This window comes from Bombus affinis, chromosome 10 (assembly GCF_024516045.1).
Source record: "Bombus affinis isolate iyBomAffi1 chromosome 10, iyBomAffi1.2, whole genome shotgun sequence".
Lineage (NCBI taxonomy): Eukaryota > Metazoa > Arthropoda > Insecta > Hymenoptera > Apidae > Bombus > Bombus affinis.
In genome coordinates this window covers 3,815,967-3,839,919 of record NC_066353.1, presented here as the reverse complement: position 1 = coordinate 3,839,919, position 23,953 = coordinate 3,815,967, and the positions used below count along the sequence as shown (strand labels likewise).

At 38.1% G+C, this 23,953-nt stretch overlaps 1 protein-coding gene across 7 annotated transcripts in view; it reads right to left on the bottom strand.

Annotated features, from left to right (window-relative positions):
• Nucleotides 1-23,953, bottom strand: part of LOC126921458 (disks large 1 tumor suppressor protein) — a 538,419-nt gene that overhangs the window by 462,074 nt on the left and 52,392 nt on the right. For 6 of the 7 annotated variants that reach the window (XM_050733096.1, XM_050733098.1, XM_050733101.1 and 3 more), the window contains one exon: nt 5,093-5,224. In XM_050733096.1, coding sequence (XP_050589053.1) covers nt 5,093-5,224 — 132 coding nt within the window. Of the gene's footprint in view, nt 1-5,092; nt 5,225-16,093; nt 19,532-23,953 lie in introns of those variants that run through there. The other variant, XM_050733100.1, reaches the window with a different exon arrangement.

Genomic DNA, 23,953 nt, shown 5'->3' with positions numbered 1-23,953 from the left:
CTTATTTCCTTTTTATTACAGCACCGCCGCGCTTTTTATTGATTTATAAATTGATCTGTTCTCTCTCGTTTTTCTACCTCCTTCCCTCTCTTTACGTTCTAGTCTCGTTACTTTCTTTTCTCCTTTCTTCGCCTTTCGCGCTCTCCACACCAGGCTCCTACCTGGTTCCTAGCAGTTGCAGGACAACACGAAAAGTAGACAATACTTTCCTCCTCCAGAGAAGTTTCTTCTTCACGAGGCTGTTCGGGAAAATTTTTCTCCGCCGATCGATGACCGACCTGAATTTTAAAGAAGCGAGAGAGAGCTGATTTTCAACCTCTGCGACAACAAGCTTAGTTTCCTCTTTTCTCTTTCTTTCTTTTTCAATGTCAACAAGCCACGTCTAATTTATAAGCATCGAGAAATACGTTTATCGCCCCGCGTCTGATTCCATTAAAAGACGCGAACGCTAAGACGAAGCTTCGCCCGATTCATTAACGATTCTTAACCAAAAGATCGATGAATTCCTTGAGTGTTCGAAACTCGTATCTCTTTCGATAACAACCGTGCTCCCTTTCGATTCATGACTGGAAACCAAGTTCCGTTAGCATTTTATTTCTATATTTGATCGAAGAATATATAAAACACATAACATTTGGGAAAAGAAAAAGAGAATTGAAGAATACAGGTGTCCATTATATCACATAAATGAAAAATAATGTAAATAGAGAATACATATAGAGAATACCGTAAAAACTATCCATTGATGTATCGCTGAAAACTGAACTAAACTACTAGTACACGTGTGCAAGGGCAAGAAGAATTTGTCAGCCAGTCGTGTTTTGTAACGTAACGTCCGATGCATTCGCCACCAAGGTGTAAAATAGTGCATCGTGTCTATGTTTCACGTTCATGTCGTATCGAACCATACATTTGGATCCGTAGAGTGTCTGCACACGGTACGAACTGTATCAAATAGGTTATACGTGAGAAATTTACATACCGTTTTCAGAGATTTCTCTTTTAATTTTTATTAAAACAATCGAAAACATGGCCACACGAATTTTCCATCGTAAAAACATATCACGTATTCAAATTCAAACCAGAATTCGTCAAGTCTGTTTTTTCTTTACTAGTAAACTAATGCGTCGCAAATTTATCAACAAAAACGAGAAAAGAAACTATGCAAGAAGGGTGTAAATACGGATTATGAAATTAGCAGCCTGGTCTCCTATAATTAGGTTTCTTTGATACGACTTGCATCGCGTACCTGTTTTCTTGAGAAAGATGGCCATGTAAAAAGCAGAATCTTAAATCTAAATCCGTTAAAGTTTGCATTCGCTAAATAAGCAGGAAAAATTAAATCTCGAAAGATAAAGGGCAGCATGTATGACGTAAGAATTTAAACAAAATTCATAAAACGTATATTCGTGCGATATAATTTTGATTCTTGTAGACCTGCAATTAATATCGCACCCCTTCATTTCAAAAAGTAAATTCTACCGAATTTCGAGGAGCACCGATCAAACACGATGCAACCGAGGTAAGACTCCGTCATTTCTAGAGGATTTGAAGAACAAAGGAAACGGAAAGAACCATGAGCTCAAGGAAATCACGTATTCGTAAGTAGACGTTTCCTTGTAATCTGGCTTTCGAATTCCTTTACCAGATAAAAAGGTTCGTAAGACTAGTGGGAGATTAGAAACGTCGAATGTTCGAATTTCCCAGAGACTTTTCTACGATGTGTGTAGAAGGATCATTAGAGGAACATTCCACCGAATTCCGGTGGAAACAGATTGAAAGAGAAGCTCTTTAAACTTCAAGGTCAATTTATCTCCGTAATTTTAACTATCAGGAAATTTCTGGAATTTCAAGAAAAATTTCGTTATCCGCCACGAATGTTTGCTCGCAAGGGATCGACCATTTTCTCATTTTGGTCAATTTCACGAGTTAAGACACCTCTTAACTTCCATCGTTTTCAAGTCCTGTAATTCGCGATCCATCTGGATAATCGGTAGGAAGCTGATGCCGACGATAACAAGCGGGAAAGGGCTGAGAGCGAACGAAGGGAAGGACGAGATATAAATTGAGAGCACTCGTCCAAAGCTACTCTAAAATTTTAACTCGTCCAAAATAGCGGTACAGCCTCTTGAATTATCTTCGAGTTTGAAGAACAAAGGAAAGCCACGAGTACCTTCCGAGCCTATGTCACATATCTTTAAGAAATTTGCCGGAAACATTTCCAAACATGCGAATCCTCTCTGCTTGTTGCCTTCAACTCGGTTATTAAATCATCTAAGCGTGAAGAATATAACGTGTTTCGGAAAAAATAATTCCATAAATGCGCGAAGATGTCGGTGCTATTGTACAATGCATTCCATTAACGCGACAATTAGTAGGAAACACGAGAGACGTTCGCGAGAAATACTCTTAAGGTGAGCACTGGTGATCCAAATTATTCTTTAGACACGGGAAAAGCGTTAAACATAATTAAGATCTGGTCGTTCGTCTAGAGAAAATTAAATCACAAGTACCGGCGTTCCCCGGTGACCTGATTGCAGTTGCAACCGTAGCCGCGCTGTTGTACAACAATTATCGTGACACTCGAGTAAATTAATTTAGAATCTTCTTCTAGTCACGTGGGATAGATCTCGTTTCTCTTCCCAACTACTTTTATTCCAATTAATCTTCTTTCTTACTTTTCCTTCGGTTTGAAACTTGAGATACTCTGATTCAGCAGTTGGAGTCAAACCATTCTACGATTGACAGTGAATTACGTTTCACGGGCACTTGTTCAGTGATTATCGTAAGTTCGCTAACGACAAACTTATACTGTGAGAAAGTTGAAGATCAGTGCGACGCGACATCGAATCCGAGTACAATCGCTGCTGATCAAGGCCAAATATCCGAGATCTCAATTTCAATCGGCGTCGTTATTTCGTCGTCCAGTTCCCTTTAAACTTCTGCCTCTAAGTTCACCAGTGTATAACACCGTTACGTGCTTAGTTCTAAATTGTAACCTTGTTACGTACTTAGCGTTGTCAACGTGACGCGTAACTTTGTGGACATTGACCAGGAAACTGTGGTATGCGAACAACGATACGTTGCAGCAATCTTCTTGGAATCATTAATTATGACGTTAGCCTCAAAACCAGCTACGGCAATAAAGGGTTCTTGCGGAATTATGAACAATCGAGGACATATACGATGTATTATATAAGTTTAAACGTGACGACGCGAAAAAAACTAATTAAAACGATGACATTTAACTTGTTTTATTGTAGTACATATTTTTTAACTATACTTATAACTTTTTTAGTTATTTCCAAAGCAGTAGAGTTTCAGTTGCAGTTACAACTTGAAATGGAAATTTCACGTATGCAGTGGCAATGAGATTGCGAGCTGAATTAAGAATGTGTGCAATATTCGCACGCACATTTACATAGCCTATTCAGCAGCTTGGTACGGAACGCATGGAAATTTCAGAAAATTGCTGAAAAAATTCTCCCTCGTTCTCTACTCCGAATATCTAGCTACCTGTGCCTTTAGAGACGCTGCCAGAATAAATGGAAACTTAAGTAGAATACCTATACTGATTCTTGGGACAGAATTAATCAAATGATCGATCTTTATGCTTCATTCAATCACCCAAATACAATATCTTTTGAATTTTATGTCTAATTGATATCATTCGTAACTAAGTAAATTTCCAAGTTGAGCTGTAAATTCAATTCAAACGACTGTGATAATGATTAATCGCGAAACACGCTAAAACTTTTTTTTTCAAAAATTCACTTTCCACTGATAAGATAGGAAAACGATTTTAAGAAAGCAAGATTTGGTCGAACGATGAATATCATTTTGTTAGCAATTAAGGCTGGTGGTGTTTGAATCACTTTGGTAGAAAGACGCTAATTTCAGGTGTTTCACGGAATATTCTAATCTCGTTAAGTACTTAGCGTAGCTGATATGACGTGTAATCTTGCGGCCATTGTCCACGTCACCGATGGGATTCTCGAGGCGAAGCTGTTTCGGGTTTATCAGCACTAACAGGCGAAGCGCGGCATCGGTGCAACCGACACAGTCGCACGTGCAGCAGACTAATCTCCTCTATGCAGAAGCATTATACCGAGTGGACCGAATGGGACAATCTGGTACGCAAAGTAACTTACACGGTTACCATGCTCGGGTGTCGGATACAAACCGACGCGACGTTCTACCGTTTTCAAAATATCCCAGTGTTGCGTCAATGATAGATTTACGTCCGAAAATTTTCTACATTAACCAAAAGAGAATATTTTGAAAGCCATCATGATTGAAAAATTCTTTCGCAGCATGATTCTGCAAATTCGAAAAAATCAGGAGGTTGTAAAATATACGTGGATTAATTGTAAGAATATAACCGTGGTCATAACTCATTTAGTTGTTACTGTTCACGACAATCATTACGATAAATTAATGTTTAATGAAAACGAAGTATAATGAAAAATAATTAATGACAAAAATCGACGACTTTGCAAACAATTTAGAATAAAGATATTCTTTCATAACGGAAGATTCAAAAGTAGGTTAAAAAATACTTGATTGTTATCATTCTCACTGGTATAAAAAGAAATATGAGAAAAAGATCTTGAGTTAATATTAAGAAAGTATGTATTCAAAGAAATCCACGAAGGATCTCGCATATCCGTAAGAATGTTCAATTTTGAATTCAAGCAGAAGCTAGGCTCGATATTGGCTCTCTCTCTTTTTCCGTTGATCGCACAAAGCCTCGGTCAAAATTTTGGACGAGCTTTCGTCTGAAAGAGGATGCGAACAGAATGAATCGTGCGGTAAGAGCTCTTTATTCCGAATAACAATGGCGCGAGAAACGTTCGAGAGGCAACGTGCCAGTTCCGATAAATAAGATGAGATTGAGCCGAAGCATAGAGAATGGGACGAGGCGTGCGCTTCCTTTGAATCTTCCATGAATCGTCGGAATTTTTCGAATTTTAAAACACATTGGGAATATAGGAGAACCTATTCCTCGGATGAAACGCACAGTGAAGATATTTTAAAAATATCCAAGAAATATTTTTAATGAGAATTGTTAAACGTCGTTGTAAACGCTTACCCAATAATGCCTGGAAGAGTCTGCTTTTGAAGATACGTATGACACGCTCGATGGCCAATCGCAGTTGTTTGTCCTGAGGCCTCGTCAGCTTCGCGTGATAATCTTCGAGGAGCTCAAGGGCTCTGTGAGCTTCTGAAAAGAAAATTATGCTTTAGAGTTTGTGTAACTTCTCCGTCATGAATTAAATATGAATAAACGATATATTATATATGCGGAAAATTGAATTTGAAAGAACATGATTGTATGTTCAACGAGATATTGCATTCCTTTGATCACTTTTCTTTCAAAGAGAGCGAAAGAATAGAGGAAAAGGGAAAAGATCGTAACGAAGGAACTTCCGACTATAATGATGCAGTGGAATACACTATGCAATCATGAAATTAATGTAAATTCGTGGTAACTACTGGGTAATGTCAGTTTAAAATGTCTTGTATTCTACACAGCGTATGTTAATTTCGTTAAATGTTCCGTAAAATTATAAATTTAAGTGGTATATAATTTATCATCATGATGCTTAAATTAAAATAAATATTAATGTTTGTTACATATTGTGTAATATCATGACATTTATTAAAATGTAGATCGCGCATTTGTTTTCGCGAGAAGACAAAAGTTCCGTGCACAAAGAAACAAGTAACGAGGGCATGCATAACATTTCAAGAAATAAAAGACACGTAGATGCACAGGTGCATCTGATTTCTAGCGCAAAATGATAACAAGGACGTCGTGCACGTGAAATTCTCTACTAGAAAAAAATAATACCGGGAGGGGTACTGGGAATTTTTTTTATATTTTCGAACTTTGTAGCTCCAAAACGGAAAAATTGTCTTTTATCTAAAAAAAAGACAAAAAGAGAAAAATACACGTAAAAATAGTTAAAATATAGGAACAAATCAATGAACACCTGCAGACCATTTTCACACCATTTTCTCACCATTTCCTCTCACATTGCCCGAAGTAAGAGACAATGGCAACTTTATAAGAATAGAAGGAAATATCTTAGATTCCCATATGCATTCAACGTTGATTCACAAAGAATAGTGGAAATACCAATGGGTTCCCAATGGAGATAGTAGGATATTAGTGTGAAATTCATGATTATTTTGTTTTCAATATTAAAAATACTAGAGCATTTTAAAGCACGGAAAAGATTGTAGATAGTTTAAATTTGTATGCAAAAATCCCAAGACTATCCCATTTTAATTATTTTACGCTAAAAAATTATTAGTTTTTAGAAATTACAGTCTCTATCGTCATTTCTTAACACATAATCCTCAAAGAACTCATTCGTTAGTATTTCTCATGTTTTTCATCTTTCATGTTCAAATTTCATCCACCACGAGGAGTTTTTATAATCGGTCCATGGGATTTACTCAAACATTGTTGAAAATCTGCAAATCGTCTCGACGATTTCCTTCCGAATAATTTAGACAATCGTGAATGAGTGGCTGGCGCACTTGTTGATTCGTACCACTTCCTCGGCAAATCCTGAAGTTACAGAAGGGATCGATCAGTTCTTGTCCGTTCGTACGTTCTTCTTTCACTTCCTTTTCGAGAAAGCTCAGGACCCTCTTTTGTTCGTAGCACAATATGCTAACGGATAAAATTACGGTGCGCTGCGCCACGCAAACAACGACATAAATGTTTCTCGTTTGATGATAATACGAATTTTCATGACTCTTGCCGGTTTCGTTCTCCTTCCATCGACTCCCACCACTCACGAGTTCCTTCTACTTCGATGAATTCACCAACTTCCAAACTGTGCGCCAAGCAACGGATATCCTTTCGTCTGAGTTCGAGTTAAATGTACTTTGAATCGAAGAACTTTCCTCGGAAGAATGGATCGTCGTCGCGTGACCTCGTAGCGCGAGAGACGCAAAATATGATTAATTGTACTAGAAGCTAGAGGATAATGCGATTATCATTCAACACATTGTGTAATAACGTTTTACGCGAGTATAAATCTTGTCGAGTCAATGACCAAGCTCAAACCGCTGACACGTTACTGTTGAATGAATCTAATATGTCTCATCCATAACGTTGCTCGGTTTAACGTGTATTATTGTCGCCAAGCTTTATAACATGTCTGTCTAAAAATAGTTGTTAAAAGATTTCACGTGCATCTGACAGGACTACACAATCTGCAGGGTTAATAAAGGTTTCATGATCGTTAATTATGTTGTTGACAGAGAGAACGTAGCGATTAAAATTGCAAGCTAGGATATTTAAATACCTTTCAAAAGTCATGTCGGTACTGGAAGACTTTAATAAACGTTTTCTTAATAATATTTTCGGCGATGTGGTTATGGACTCAGATTGAATGTAAATTTCTAATTACCAAGCCCCTTGATATTGTAATATTTTTGTAATGTAAAAGTAGATAATAGCGGCATTGTTCCACGCAACTGAAAACAAGTAAGAAAGACATAAGCTGTAACGTAAAAATCATTTTCTAGATAACTAGGCGGATCCTTCTAACGGGCTGAGCTAATTATCATTAACCGTTCCGTTAAACGGGAACGCAAAGGGGCCAATTACCGATAAATGCTCCATTCCGAAAGCAACCTTTGGCTTTTTCGATGCCAATTTGCAGATGTTTCTTTGCTCGAAACGTTTGAAATTTGCAAGACAGAGGACCTGAACATGTTCATTGAACAGCGTGTTTAAGAATATCGTATCAGCTAAAGCGTAATTTCGCCAATTCTTTATTTCACGAATTCGTTAACTGCAAGTTTAATAATTTGCTATATTACACTTTAAGCTGCCACATTGGACACTGTAATAGGACGTTACATCGAAACTACTCCAAAATAATTGGAAAAATAAATAACGCAGCGTAAGGGTTAAACGAAATAAATACGTATTTGTACGATTTTCAAAAATAAAAAGTTATCGATCAGAAATCTCACGATTAAAATGAAACACTTGGAAAACAAATTCGTAAATTAAAGAAATTCACGGAACAAGCGCGAAAATTTGGAAATCGAAGCAGCTCGTCGGCGTGCCGGTGCAGAGTCAAAGTGGCACTTTGATTTCTGAAAAGCTCGGCATACGTACGTATAACGAGCGTTCCTTTCCGTGTGTTCCATTTTTGCGTCGTCTCGGGTACACCGTAAAATGGGAAAACCACTTTCTGCGTAAACGGAAAAAAGAACAGCCGGGTATGGATACCCTTTACAAGAACGTATACGCGTTTCATAGTACATGTGATGCGTTATAAGCATATACGCCGTAAAACTTAAATCACGTTAGGTGCCGATAACGTTAGCGTGCGAAATTTACATAAATCCGTTTGAATGCACGCTGAAACGTATATAAATTTACGATAAACGTATATAAACTTCATTCTTTGTACGCACCATCTACTACTTTTCAGATAAATCATTCTATATTTCAGTTTTAAAAGTTTGCTTTCTAATTTCCAAGTATTTTAAATCGCAAAAGTCCGAATTTAATGAAGATACGATACCAGTGTAACGAGAGTATCTTATAATATAATTCTGCAATAGTTTCGAATTCTCTGATATGTTTAATCTCAAGAACTCAAATTACGTAAAAACATACGATATACTATTTATTGATACCAAGAGAACAGCTTATGGTATTCAAACGATCAATTTTGAATTAACTCTCTAGTAAACTGTATATCAAATTGTTACTTTTAGTGTGTCTGTGTTTTGGTGTATAGTTGCACGTAGCTCCACATAGTATTAGGTTTAGCAATAAGGAGAAAATTTCTCAGGGGTAGTACGGTAGTAATAGGTAAAGTCATCTACCTTGGTGAACAGCAATGAAATTGTGCCAAGCACGACCATTTTTTTTTCGTCTTTATGATTCAAGCAAATGTGGCTGTTCCCCCTTCAGTTACAAAGACGCGTTTCTTACACGAGATCCTCGATAATTAACGAAATTCTTTTCTCCGTCGTAAGCACAGGCTCGACCGTTGACACGAGACTGTAAACACGATTCACGAAGCGTTCAACGTTTCACGCGACCGAGTTTAGAAACGAGTTTCCTTTCTATTTATGATGCGAAATTCAAAACTCTTTAACTCTTTCCTTAAGGGACGAAATAAATTCAAAAGACTTAATTAAGAAAACAACACAACTGGAAACAGGAGCCACTAGTCGCCGGATTTTTAATGAAAAGCGATTTTTGAGAAAGGATGAGATAATGTTAAACGGAGGAAACGCAAATTTGTTTTCGCTTGTCTTTCCTCTCTTTTTTACTTCGAGTTTGATTTATACGAGTTTGTATATCCTAAAATGGGTATCATCAATCTTTCGTAATTATCTTATTTAAATTGTTATCTTATTTGTGTCTTGTATAAAATCGCAACAACGAATGTATGTTTAATAAATGATATTAGATAATCCTTCTCTTTTAATATCGTGTTAAAATAACTCAACGCTCATCAGGAACGTCAAGCAGAAATTTGAAACGTCCAGACAGTGGAACGCAGAAACTAATTTAGGCTTTCCCTGGAACGTTAATTCAGGATCTGGATTAAAACGAAAGACTCGACCATAAGAACGGAAACAAATGAATGAAGACGCTATTATTTTCGTCGTTCATTAACACGTGCACCGGTGACACAGTTCGCATGCAATAATTAAAAGACACCCCCTTTCATCGACGTGCGTCTAATTAAAGCACGCTAATTATCGAAGTGAATTACGGAATTCGTGTCTCGACAACGTTTCTCACAATCATCGCGACGATGAAACGTTTAAATCATTGTAAACTTTCTTTTATTTAATGTGAGAAAAATCATGGCAACTATGATTTAATCCATTGAAAATGCAATGCACAGTTACAACAATTAATTGAACCTTAATTTCCTACGCGATAGAGATTTTATATTTTTACATAATCAAGACAGATCAAAATCATGTTAATGGACAGGATAGTTCTCAACCACGTGTAATTTCGTTTTAACATAAACAGATAATACATATTCGTTACAGGATAATAATTTACACATATAATTGAAATTATGCTCAATCAATTATGCAATTAGAATACCTAATACTGGTTAGTATATTTAGTATGTTTTTTTAGTATATTTGAAACTGATCATTAGCTTGTTCGTAGGAAAAAAAAGTCGTATAAGCTCACAATCTGTAATGAATACCAGTTATATAAAAAATTAATTATCAAACGATAGCTAAATCTCACACACTTTTATCCTTCTCTTCCAATCTCCCACAAAGGAAAATCAATTAGTGAACCTACAAATGTGGAATAAGTGGCTAAAGTAATGAACGGTGAAATTTATCTGGCACGCCCTTGCTACCTCGTGTTCGTCAGAATGACGGGCGGGCTTCTCCCTCCGTCGTAAACCAAAATCGTAGGAATTCTTTACGTGCGTCCGTAATATCGCGGAACGAAACATTCTTCGGGCTAAGTTTATGCAAACAGGACACACGCAAAACCGCACAAACTGGAACATTTATCATGCTTTATAGAAGCGTGTACAAAACGTAAATGGAACGATGCTTGTCATTTCGAAACTCTATGAAAAATAGTGGATGAAACGTCCCTCTGGCCGATGATCCATGATATACCACCGTCAGATATACGTTATACGTATCAAAGGAACACCACCCTTTAAATACATCGTAAATTCCAACGAGCAAACGTAGAGAATGACGCATCAAACTGCTCGTGGTGACAGATTAAATTATTGTTTCAGATGTGCTGTGAGTAATCTTCGAACATGATTCGATTCGATTCGAAGCAATGGAAAAGGATCGGAGATCGAGATTCAGCTCCGGCTCGATGAGGAACGAAAAGCAGAGAGTTTAGACGCGAATCAATTGGAAGTTGCGCGTGAATTCGCAGACGTTTAATCTAGGTCATCATATTACCGACACTAGCGTCTGGCGCGTAAGATAAACAAGGGAACAACGGAATACAGATTTTCGGAATTTACGGGCTACAGGAATACGGGCCCTGTAGTTCTAGAATTATGGAAATTTCGAATAATTGGATCCCGCCTCCTCCCATGTCGCGAAAACACACCGGCGTGAGACAAATGCGACTGAACGTGACTCGGAGATGCATCGAAATCCGAGAAATTCGTTTTTCCGCGAAGTAGGAACTGTTTTACACGATAAAAATTCGCGTTAAAGGAAATGGTTTTATAGGATAGAAGATTGGCTTGGCATTTTAGCCAGAAGGGGCAGCGTATACGAAAATACCGATACTTCCAGATATTTAATATACATTACCAGAAAGTCGGAATTGCTTTTCACAGGAAATAATGTTACGAGTATCGATACACAAAATCTTTTTACCAAAGAGATTTAAAAAAATTTGTTTTCATTTTTTTCGATTCTATAAAATGCGTATATCAATTTGCTATTATTTAAAATCTATCCGCTTACCGTCCATACTCTAAAATCCTGAATAAATTTCAAAAACTTGAATAGGATATAGGAGAAGAAGACAGATTATTGTTTTAATTTTAAACAGCTATTAATAAATGGGTTAACATCTATGAAATGTAGAAAAAGAACAACAAAATTGTATAAATGAACTCGTATGATCTCAAATAGTTTTTTAGTGCTGATACAATTCTCTTAATTGGTTGGCAAATTGTTAGTACATTTCATTACTTCCTTATTTTGCTTCTCTGTTAACACGTTATTACGAACATAATTTTTAGGAAAAGGAAGAGGAAATTTCGATATAGAAATGAAAATGGAAGTAAGTTCCATTTAGAAGATCTTAAGAATTCAAAGAGAAACGAAAGGAATCTTATATTGAACGGTGAATCGAATCTTTTACAGAGAATATATCGGTACAATAGGTATCAGTTTTGAATTAAGGATTAATAGTCTTACCTTTTGTTCTTTTTTATCTTTCTTCCATTTTTATCGATGTGTCAAACTACGTCGTCTATTAAAGCGTTCGAGACTTCTCCTTCATGCATTACTGAAAAGATCCATTTGATAGGCCGTCATCTTCATTGAGTAGAAAGTAATTCTTTGCCAGCAACCGGGATGAAAATCGCAAGAAAATATCAAACCTCTCAGCCGTGACTCAAGAAGAAAAAACGAGAAAAATTAAAGGTAATAAATTTCCTTTGGGGAGTCGATTGGCTGACGTTAAGTCGAGATAAAAAAGTAATTCCGTTCCCCTTGATATTCCGTGCCACTTTTTCTCCTATATCTCTTCCGTGAATGACGACAAAACCTTTCGAATACTTAAAAACCAACGCGCCGAAGTATCGAAAAGTATGAGAATATTTCTCTTCTTTCGCATGAATTTTCATTAGAACGTAATACAAAAAACATCCACATATAAAACACCGTAGATTACACAGAAAAAAAGAGAATTGCGATATGTTTTAAATCTTTCTTCCGCGTAATAAGCTTCATGTGGTTTCGTGAGTTTTCTAATTAACACGGCTCTAGAATGAAATACGGGCGAGCGAAACTTAATAACGTAATCAATTTAATGTCAGTTTTAAAGTGAAAGAAAATAATCAATGTGAAAAGAACACGAAGAAACAACTCTGGGAGCAAAGCAAGGTGAAAAGGGGAGGAGAGAGAAAAAGAAGGAATACCTACGTTCCACATAGAGAGGAAGAATTTTATGTTCCTCCTGGTAAGATTCTGCACGTTACCGCTGTCAGGAAAGGAAAACGGATCCGTGACATCCAGTCGGCTTTTCCACTTGATTCTTACCTTCTTTCTCCCTTTTCGCGATCTTTTCTTCCCTTTTCTTCCCTATGCGAGTCCCCTACTTTTCTCTTGTTATTATCTAACTCATTTGTTCGGCACGTTGGTATACATTCGGGAGGTAGTACATTTGCATCCTCGGGCCCCCGACCGCGTTCAATTTGCATGAGCGACGTACCCGTAATTTAGTATCAGAAGTTTCATACCATTCAGGCATAAATTATACATACACGTTGGAATGAATAAATATATTTCGCTAAACGCGAGTTTCCATCATGCCAACGCGTGTCAATATTTAAGTTTATATCTCGGTCAATATTTAAGGTCCTGAAAATTGGACGAAATATCAGACACATTTACCTAATTTTATACCCCCAGCTTTATTATTATTTTTATCATCTTTATGAATTAATATTGATACTGAAATTACAAAACTAACAGTGGCAGAATATAGCGATTAAACTACTTCGCGTAATGAAAAGATTCCCAGGGAGCCACAAGATCTGGATTCTTATAACGAGCTGCGGTTTTGACAGTAACTCATGCAATTTTTTCTGTTCGTGCCACCACCATGACAGTAAAGTGGAAAAATGTTGCGCGGTATCTCCACCGAGAATCGTAAATTGCTTCCCGTGAAGAATGCATAGGAAGGGAATGAGTATCAGATATTCTTTGTTATAATAAACAGCCGCCGTTTATAACGAAACGATTAATCGAAAGACCAATACGAAATACGTTTCCATCGTATTTAAGAAATCCTAGGATGATCGAATTGAATCAAAATGCAGCTGGCTCGCTTCACGGTTTGAAAAGTCAGTCAGAAGGTAGCACTTATGGAAAGTTGAGAAATTATTGGGAATTTTCTAGGATCGAGTCGACACAAGCCTTTACACAATGCCCTGTTCCAGTGAATGATCTTAGTCCAACGATCGAAGGGATCAGTAGATCAAAAACGTCCTTAAGATAACATATAGGCTATAAGATCGTAATTGCCGGTAGAATGTTTTCCGAATCGATTCTTCCTTCGTCGATAGATAACGCAATGAAAAAGTAGGCTTCAATAATCTCCGCCATTTCGTAGAAACTTTTATCGAAGAATATGAACAGGATATGAATAATAAAGCATGACTGATTATATTTGAATAATATCCGAACCGGTCATTCCACGTCTACGCCATTTAATTACTTTATACGTTATCAATATTCCCCGTACTTTTATCTTGAATAGAGATTCATCCAGACCCAATAACTTTCCGGTTAGCTCTTTACCTAAAATCACAGTTTTGCGAGAGAAAAAAACCGTTGCCCTCTCTGTTTGATCGAAAAGGAATAGACATAAAAATTCCTAGTTTCCAACAGTTTCGAAGTCTGTTTCTTCCACATGACCATTCATTATTGTACGCGAATGATAATAAAGAATAATCACAAGTAGGCACCGAAGGCGATCGTACAAACAGTGCCAATTTAATCTCCATTCTGCGCGTGACAGCTGAAACGATCCTCCGCCCTCCGAGCAGTCGTCTGGAGCAACCATAGCGTGAAACCGCGATAATCTCAATGTCCATTTGTCCCGATTCCATTGTCGACCATTGAAAATGCCGTAAAAACAAACACCTTGACCCTATCGCAATATCTCAAATATTTCCCATAAACATTATCCGTTCCTCTATTTCTTTCTCGTCCCATCGAAATATAATTCGCACATTGAATCCTCGTCAAGTTGAAAGGAGGGTTAACGTGAAACTAAATTCGTTCCAAAGGTATTCTCGTTGCACTTTGAACGGACCGAGGAAAATGCAAGTATAATTACCGTGCATTTCGCAATTTTCTTCGTTCTTGACAATTAAAAGTATATTTCTTCTCTAACAGCGAAATAAACGTCGAAACAATAATGGAACGGTTAGTAAAACAATGTTTGAATGTTAACACAACATGCATTTTTCATCGGCACAACACGTATCCATGTTTTTGAACGAATTAACGAGAATTAAATTTCGATAGTTTAATTAGTATTTCAGCGTTTATCATTACTATCCCCATATAAATCATCAAGCGCCGAAAAAAGATTCTCACAACTCAAACCTTGACATACGTCGCTCCTCGTCTCTTTCCTTCGTTAAACGATGGAAACGCCAGTTGGGTGAAGAAATGAATAACAAAGAAGATTATCGATAAACTAGAAAGATTGGAAAGCTATTTATTTTTTATCCACCGTAACTGTTTATGCCGCAGTAATAAAACAAATACCAAGCGCATTTTAAATAATTAGCGCATCACAATTAACGTATTTTGTATATTCTAAAGCAATTGAAACTCGTCCCTTGAAAAATTTGTCGTCACCGATCGTCAGGAAGATTAATTAATAATTTTTTCAGAGACGAACTCCGGCGTAAAACGATACGAAAAATAAGCGACGCGTATCGAGTAAATTATCAAACAGTTTGCATACGATCCGGTGATACCGAACCGTGACGAGAAAATAAATTTCCGCAAATTTACACGAAAGGCATGAACAATCTCGGTTCGCCATTCGTTTATTCGATTACCATGCTATAATATTTACCTGAGCCGCGTTGGCTAACGTCTCCGCGTTAACGAAAGCCGTACTTTAACTGCTTCATTATGCAAAACCTTTCGCTATCTTTTCTCTAAATAAGTTTGGGGCCCGTGTTAACGTCCGCTCTCTTCCGCCGGTTCGTTGCTCGTTTAGCACTCGGCCCGGCCGCCTTAAAATAACGCTAATCTCACCATTCTCTAAACTAATACGCCCAAGAATATACTCCATCGCTTAAGGATACTCGCTACCGAGCCCGTGATCGTTTACGTTCAACTACGAAAACGTATTTCACATGAAATGGATTCATGGTATTGCATCCTCCTTTTTGCACAAAGTATCGCAACCAACTTGCGACGGAACAACGTTACCTTTTCCTTGATCGTCTATCGACCGTAACAAAGAAACGGTAAGTAAAAGACAAAAATATGTTTATTTTCCCTCGTAAACTTTAAATCGTTTCTTGGACAAATACAAAGAACACGCTTACCGATAATACATATCAAATACATCAATCTTATCGGATTCATCCGATTTCGTTTCGCAAGATATATTCGTAAACGTTGAAATCACAATTTTCAGAATATCTGCGGGTACCTTCCCGCTATCTGTAATCTTCGCGGTTAACCACGCGTTTTAAAAACGGAACAAATTGTATAAAAATTCAACAACGACAATACACAGAGAAAGGTAAAGTTTAACAAGAAATCCGAGGATTCTTGGCTACCAAGGGCGACAACGTACAAAACAAGAACTTACGGTATCGTTCGAGGTAGAGCACGGTAGGCAGATAACAGCACATGCCGTTATCACCGTGCACGTGGGCATACATGTCTGCTAATTAACACCCGCCGGCGGTAACGCGTACACAAGAGTATTGCCGTGGCCTCCGATGCTTAACAGAGCAAGCCTTCTCTGTCAATTCGGCGATCCACTCGACGATCCTTCACCGATGCCGGAACAACCGTATTCGGGTGATCGCGGATGCATGGTTGGTGACGGTAGGAACAGCAGCACGCTGCAAGCGAGTGTCCATGAGCAATACGCGTGGCCCGCGCACGCCGATCGATCGATCGATGAATCCTCGTTGTCGACCGGCAACCTCTTAGTGAGAAGCGAGACAAATTGACGTTGGGCCTACTCGCGTCGCTATTATACACCGCAAATAACGCAGATCGATCACCACGAGCCACCACCGTCTCAGTCCGCTCGTTAAAACACCTTTTTCTCTCTTATCTGGAGCCGCGAGCTTCGATTCGCTCACTTCTCCTCGCCCAGTTTTACCATTCTTTCCCTTCTAATCACCAACGAAGAACACGGTTAAGTACGTGGCCGACTGTCTGTCGACTGGTAGAATTTCGAACAATTTTAATTGCGAATTCGAGGGTTTGATCTCAACGCGCCGCGGAACTTTCACAATCACCGGCTTCCTGCACACCGATCGTTTCATCGATGTGAATTATTCGAGTAACAGACGAATCGCAGAGGTAAAGATGTAGTTCGTTCCAGTTTCACCATGCACCAGTTTCACTTCGAAAGCACCACCAACGCGATATCTCATATAAATTCGTCGGCGAGAATGAAATCTGTTTTCTGGAAAAACATTGGATGAAAAATGACGTGTTTACGGGGTACAGTCTATCCGCTTTATTACAACTTCATTCGCCTTTTTTGTTGGAAAGTTCAAAATTACACGCGACGGCAATGTCAAAGTTTGTGCTGGTTTTTAAGCTTAGTTTTTAACATGGAAACACAACACTGACGTTCTGTTGGCAATATGTAATACACCGTCCTCGGGTTTTCCGTTTAATCTTCCTACATGGATCACGACAGACTTTTTTCAGCCAGTGTCCCGTTTATTTTCCAAACGCCGGTAGTATAACGCCAGACCGCTTATTCGCCCAACTTTTTCAAACACCAATCGATAATTTCGTTAAAATTATTATCTTACCCCGAATCTAGTAAGCCTGTATAAAACATCGTTTCGTTATACCACGATGTTACCCGATAACGTTCATAAATAATCTCCTGATGTACAGATATCCCGATGAATAACAAACACGAATGGTTTATTCTCTGGAAGTATATTTACATCTAGTCGGTTGTTTAATCGTCTCTGTAGTCGCTCTTCTCGTATGAATTAAGAGATTACAATCTCCGAGGAGGATGCATCTTTGACGCAACGAACAATGGCTTTATCAACGTGAAAATGGAAGCTGGAAAATTTGGGCTGCAATTAACGCAATTTTCCCGAGAGGCTGGTTATGCAACCGCACAGAAAATGGTTGCAGTCAAGTGCATTTATGATGCCAAACACGCGCACGTGACTGATCCGTCTGAACCAGACACACGATTGATTTGCGAGGTGAACACCTGTCAACGAGTTAATTGCACCATCTATAGCGATTTCGTTTTCCTCATACACCACTCTTTTTCTTTTTTTGTTACTTCTTCCATTGTTGGTCAATTCGGCGACACCGAAACGATACGTTTACACGCGTCAGCCGGAATTTCACGATACAAGGACTTGTCTGGATTTAATCATTCCTATTAACTAATATTGAAATTCTACGATTCTCGAACGCGTATTAGTTTACAATTAATCAAAAAGTATCGATTGTGAATGTCATGCGATCACGTTTCACTCAATTTATTACATATCTCGCATAATAATACAATTTTTCGGCGATATTATACTTTTTTCTTGTTTCATTTATTTCCTTTATTTTGTTTTCGTCGCAACGGTGACACGGAAAGTTTCTCAACGGAGTTAATTAGCGAGTCATTTTTATTCGATTCTGTGCATCGTAAAAACCAATCGGCGAAATTAAAAAAGTTTTTCGCTTCGTGAAAGACTGATCGTAATTACGTCCTGTTTAAAAGCCAGGTTCGATCGACCCTTCGAGTTTAATCGTCGTCGGTACTGCTTCGGAACATCGAATTTCTCTAAAGTTCTGTTTTGTAAATATTAGCTTCCGTTAAGACAAACTTATTCAATGAAGCATCACAGGCTATCCTGATACGCAAATCCGCAATTAACCATTACAGACTCGTGCCGTCAATCACGCAAGACAATGACATCCGAATTCCATAATACCGTCGATTACATCATTTCGAATTTTACCTAAACCGTGTTATTTTGCCTTTGGAGCACGTCGAATTCTTGGACAGAAGAATCATTCGAGAAATTCGGGTGTTTAGGCGCATGCTGACAACCAACCAATACATAAATCTCTCTTGATATATGTACAAAATTTATGCCATAAATTTAGTTCGATCTCTATGAATACGATTTCCACCGCCGAAAACTCCACGCAAGGTAAATATTTACTAACAGCTTAATCTTTTATACGAGTAAGAGGATTTTGATTTCGGGGGAACGAAACGTCGAGGAAAAAAAACCATCAATTGGTCAGCTCGTTATTTTTTACCGAGACGATACGATGTGTTTGTTTCTTTTCGTAATAAATCGGACTCAAACCTTACAGACAGTGATGCAAACAATTTACATTTCCTCGGAAAGCAAGTTTTGATAAGCATATGAGTATAGTATACGTGTTATCGAACGTAATGGTACGGTGACTCATCGTGTTGTTTATGATATATAGGCCGGTAATTTTTTCTACGGAAGGCAAAGGCTGCATTAACCCATTAGTCGTGTCAAAGAACTTTTACGCCGATACATGTGCCGACTATGTTTAAAAAAGTTCAAACATCGAGTCAATAAAGGGACCATTGCGATTTCCGAGTATACTCCATCAAAGTATACCAAAAGTTGTTAAATTTGGAATTTATTTTCAACGAACAATACCATTGAAATAAGTCTGGTCACGGATGAAAACCGTTTTCCCGTATATTTCAATATTCACCGTAATGCGCATACACCACCGACAACTTCAAATAACTTCAAAGCGAAACCACTTTGTCTCTACGAAAAATCCATTGAAGAAGAACAAAAATCTCCGATAAAATGACGTAACTTGATCAAAGTGTCGTGATAAATATGCGAAAAATATTAACGCTATCGCAAGACGTTTCTCCTTTCGCAGTATACTTTAATGTTTCGAAAACTGTTCTCGATCTTCTAAATAAATCGAGCCTGAATTCGTTATCCATTTAATGAAACACACATCGCGGTCACTGTACGTTCGTTAAATAACACATGTCACAGACGAGACGTTAGTCGGAATGTTAGTTTGCTTTTTAGTTTATAGAACAGCTTAAAGTGAACACGCCGATACATCGATTCGAGGATCATCGAAGCAAAACATCACTTGTAACGCCGAAGAGCAAGATGTAATCACGTAAACTATCCGAGGCGATTAACACGTGAGTCAACGGCGTCGTCGACAGCATTCTTTGCGCGACATTCCGTCGGAATTTCATGGAAGCGGAGGCAACGCACATAGAACGCCCGCTCGGAGCGGCTTTAACCCGCTGACTGCCGGAGTCGCCCCTTTTCCAACCCCTTGACTCGTCCCGGACCGCCCCCCAAACCTACCTCCTTCCCTCTCCTCCTCCTCGGTCCCGCCAACTTCATCCACGACCTCTACCTTTGCCCGTACCTTCGCGAAATCCTTTCCTCCTCCGTTCGTACGTACACACGGTCGCCGACCGTGCCAAGTGTTCGTGCACCTTTCCACTTCTCCCATTAACAACATAGAGCCTCGATCCACGAGGAAAGAAATTGCGACTTGACAGCTATCCCATAAATATGGCGTTTGAAATAATTAGCAGATGCAGCGTTGTTGGATGATACACGCGGCAAACAAATATCGGGGATGCGAAAAATAGGGTACGTCCAACTGTTGTACTGTGAGTTACTTTATAGATATAGATATAGACGGTGTAGATGTTTAAACAAATTTTTAGCTTTTTTAGAAGGTCCGTAAAGCGTCATTATTTCGATAAATATCTTTGTGTTGTTTTATTATCTTTGGATACAAAAGTTAGCAACAAGGCTTAAATGTCCCGGATTAAGATAGATCAGAGATTAACAGTAAGTAGTATTATACGATACTCGATCAGACATTAAGCGGCAATGAAATTCACTCGTGTAAAACACTCGAATCTCGTTCTTTTCTGGTTCTTACTTTTTTCCTTTGACTACGGTTGTTACGTCGGATTTCTACGACATAATAGATAGCATTTTTACGGACTCGCTGGTTCAAATACGAATAGGTAAATTTTACGGTGCCGTAACTGAAAAATCGTTGTTCTCTTTCGTCGTTGAGAAGGAGAATAGAGTCTTTTATGTTTCGAAGCTCCGCGCTATGAAATAAAACAAAAGTTTTCGCAACGACGACGGTAACTTCGTTACTAACGGCGGGGAAGTCATTGTGAAAAGCAATTACAGAGACAACAAACGTTTTCGTATGACTGTATGAAAATACGACGAACTAGGGCAACTTGATCTGCACGGGGAAAAATTCGTGCGAAACACTTGCAAAAATTGGAAAACGCTTTATATCCAATGCTCGCATTCGCCTTAACTATTCTCGACGGTTTGATGCGATCATTGATCGAGCGCACGCGTGTAATAGGATAGAGCATCACGGAGAAGAGAAACACGACCGCTGTCTGTGTTTTCTTTCCTTCATCTCCCTCGTTCGGCACCCCCTCTTCTGCCATCTCCCTTTCTTCCGCTTCTTTTCTCAGTTTATCTTTCTCTCTCAGATGGAAAAGCGGCGCGAACAAATAATACGGGATGAAGAAAACGAGATAAAACCCCATGAAACGAAAAGACGATAGAAGAAAGCCATCCGCGAAGCCGACATCTCCTCGCTTCAGCTTTACGTCTTCCGTTGACTGGCCTGAAGAATCCCGCTTTCACGTCGAAAGTCTTCTTAACGAGAGTAAAGAAGAAAAAGAGCTGGCACGAGATGGAGAATATCCTTCGAGTACCTAATAGCTTTTTACGCCTTATTACTTATCATTACAGCTAGCATAATAACGATCGACCTTGGAAAGAAATATGTACTAGCTCGATAAGATCACGCGATTATCAATGATGCAATGGACCAACCAACTTCAGTTCGTGATAAAGTTTTCCGGCAAATATATCGAGACGCGAAAAATAAATATGTACCGATATGTTTCATTTAAGGAAGAGTTATGCTATAAATTAAGCGCGAGAAACCCACAAAGATTTTAGCATTTGGGAAATTTGGTATATAACTAAATATCATAAACTAGAATTCCTCGACAATGGTATTTGCCTAAGTCTGATTAAGCTTCCTTAATCTCTTAGCCATTGCGGGGTTGATTCCAGGAGTCGCGAAACAATTCAGAGATACAATGCTAACAGAGAATACCTTCTGATCATTTTACGTGTTAAATTCAGTCTACAGTTGGCAAAAAATACACACCGAACATAGGCGACATTCGCAATGCAAACAACGCTAATCTAAGCACATATATGGGCTCGTTCTTTAGCAAATATAATAAACATGTTATATAATATTGCGGTGTAAGTCATTTCTATTTGAACTTCTATTGAACGTGTTCTCTCTTTACTCAAGCTAGTATCCTAAACCAATGCGTTAAAATAGACTAGCGACCATTCGTCATACTGTTTCGTAGCACCAATCAATCGGAAATATTTATAACAATTTGTATTTTCGTTGTTATCGTTGTATTTATCAAAGACTAATGAAATATTGCAATGTCCAGTATTTTGTAAAAATTGAAACTCCGTGTTTATTTCACATTACCTCATCCGTGTACGTACTTGATGCCTTTGTTTATGATAAAGCGAACAAAACTCAGCGAAATTGCGTTCCAGTTTTACGTGATTATTACTAAGCAATCTTTCTGCTGAAAAAAAAATAGAAAACAAAGAAAGGAGACCAACAAGGACACAGAACGTAAAAATGAATCGATTTCAACGATCACTCGACGCTCAAATTTCGATGCGAATCTCGATTCTCGAGTGGAGCAAATCGATTGCGCATCTCTTCGAAACGTCAGATCCCTAATACGTTATGAATTTTACCCCGCTTTGCTTCTTATTATCGATCAACAGAAAAAAGCTAGGCATCCTGAACGTTTCACCAAATCCTGACTAAAAGAAACAAAGAAGCAAAACTGTCGGTGAAAAAGGAAAAGAATCTCTTGCATCTCTAACCGAGCATAAAGCGGAAAATATCTGCAGCCGAACTATATATAAAATGGCAAAAACAGAGAAAGAAAAAGTCTACTATTGTGTCTGACATCCCATAATCGTATTTCGGAAATTTCACTTGAAAATGTTTTATGAGTAAAAACAAGTTGAAAATTATTTTCATTTTAGCTCAATCATGTTGAGATATATTTACGAAGTTCGTAACATAATAATACACGAAGTAAGTAATGTCTCGAAGCGATTTCTCGTTATGCTTTTAATTTCCGAACACAATGATCCATCTGTGACGGCACTCGACAAGCCAAATACGACCACTTGACACTAACTAGTGTCGGACGACGACAGCGCAGTGGTTAGTGCCCAACTGTCCTGTTTTTTTACGACCAGGCTTTCAGGACAGAAATGGAAATATCGTACATAAGCACAGCGCAACAGCGGCTTAAATTTAAGTTACAAAAGTAATCTTAAAAGAAAAAAAAAATGTAATATTGCATGGCTATGTCGTACTATGTCGCGTATCGATACTTTTGCCTGAACCACCCCACAACCAGAATTCAGCGTTTATTATGGAAAATACAAATATGTAATCTGGTAATAATAAACAAATAAAAAAAAAAGTGGTTAGCGCCTTAGGTTACAAACGTTCGGAACCCGGGTTCGAATCTCGGCAACCAGAGTCCAATTTTTCTTCCACGCACCAAAAAACGAAGGAAAAATCAGCAGTACCCCAGCTGTGACATCTACAGCCCCTAGCGACAATTACTCCGGACGAGGCCCTGCAACTACAACTATCACGAACAACATATACCACCTCACATCCGTTAATTGTAGGAAAATAATAGGGACAGCTCTTTGAATTCTATTATTCAACACCGAAACTCAGTCTTAACTCAACTACTTCAAGCGAATCCGCTTATGACTTTGACAGTAATGATGAGTGTGCCGTAATACAATTACGAATTTAATTACAAAGAACGTTAATTACACAAACTATAAGCTTCATTTCAATAGTGCATCGGATTTAGTTTACGAGATAAATCAATTTGCCTAATTCTTTCGTTACATAAAGTATGCATAATTGCGCTTCCGCGCGAAGCTAATTAAGTAATTAGTGAAAAGCAAATGCGAAAATCTGATCAGTATTTTATCTTTATTTTTAAATTAAAAATTACGAAAATTTTAAATGAAGATATACACAATCGTCGCTGCTCTGCATAAGTATGTAAACAGTAATCAAACGTATGCTTGATAGAAACTAAAGTGTTCCGACAGCATATAAATAAATATACAGTTATCTATCGGAACGTAGCACACAAAAGAAACTCGCATAAATGAAAATAATTATAAACGAATAAAATTCTCTTGAACGCACAAGAATAGCAAAATTTGAAGAATAATTTTCATATAAATTAAATTCAGGAAAAATGGAAATGTCATAAACTACGTAACGAAATCTTCTAAATAAAATATCCTCTTAATCGAATAGTGACGCGCAA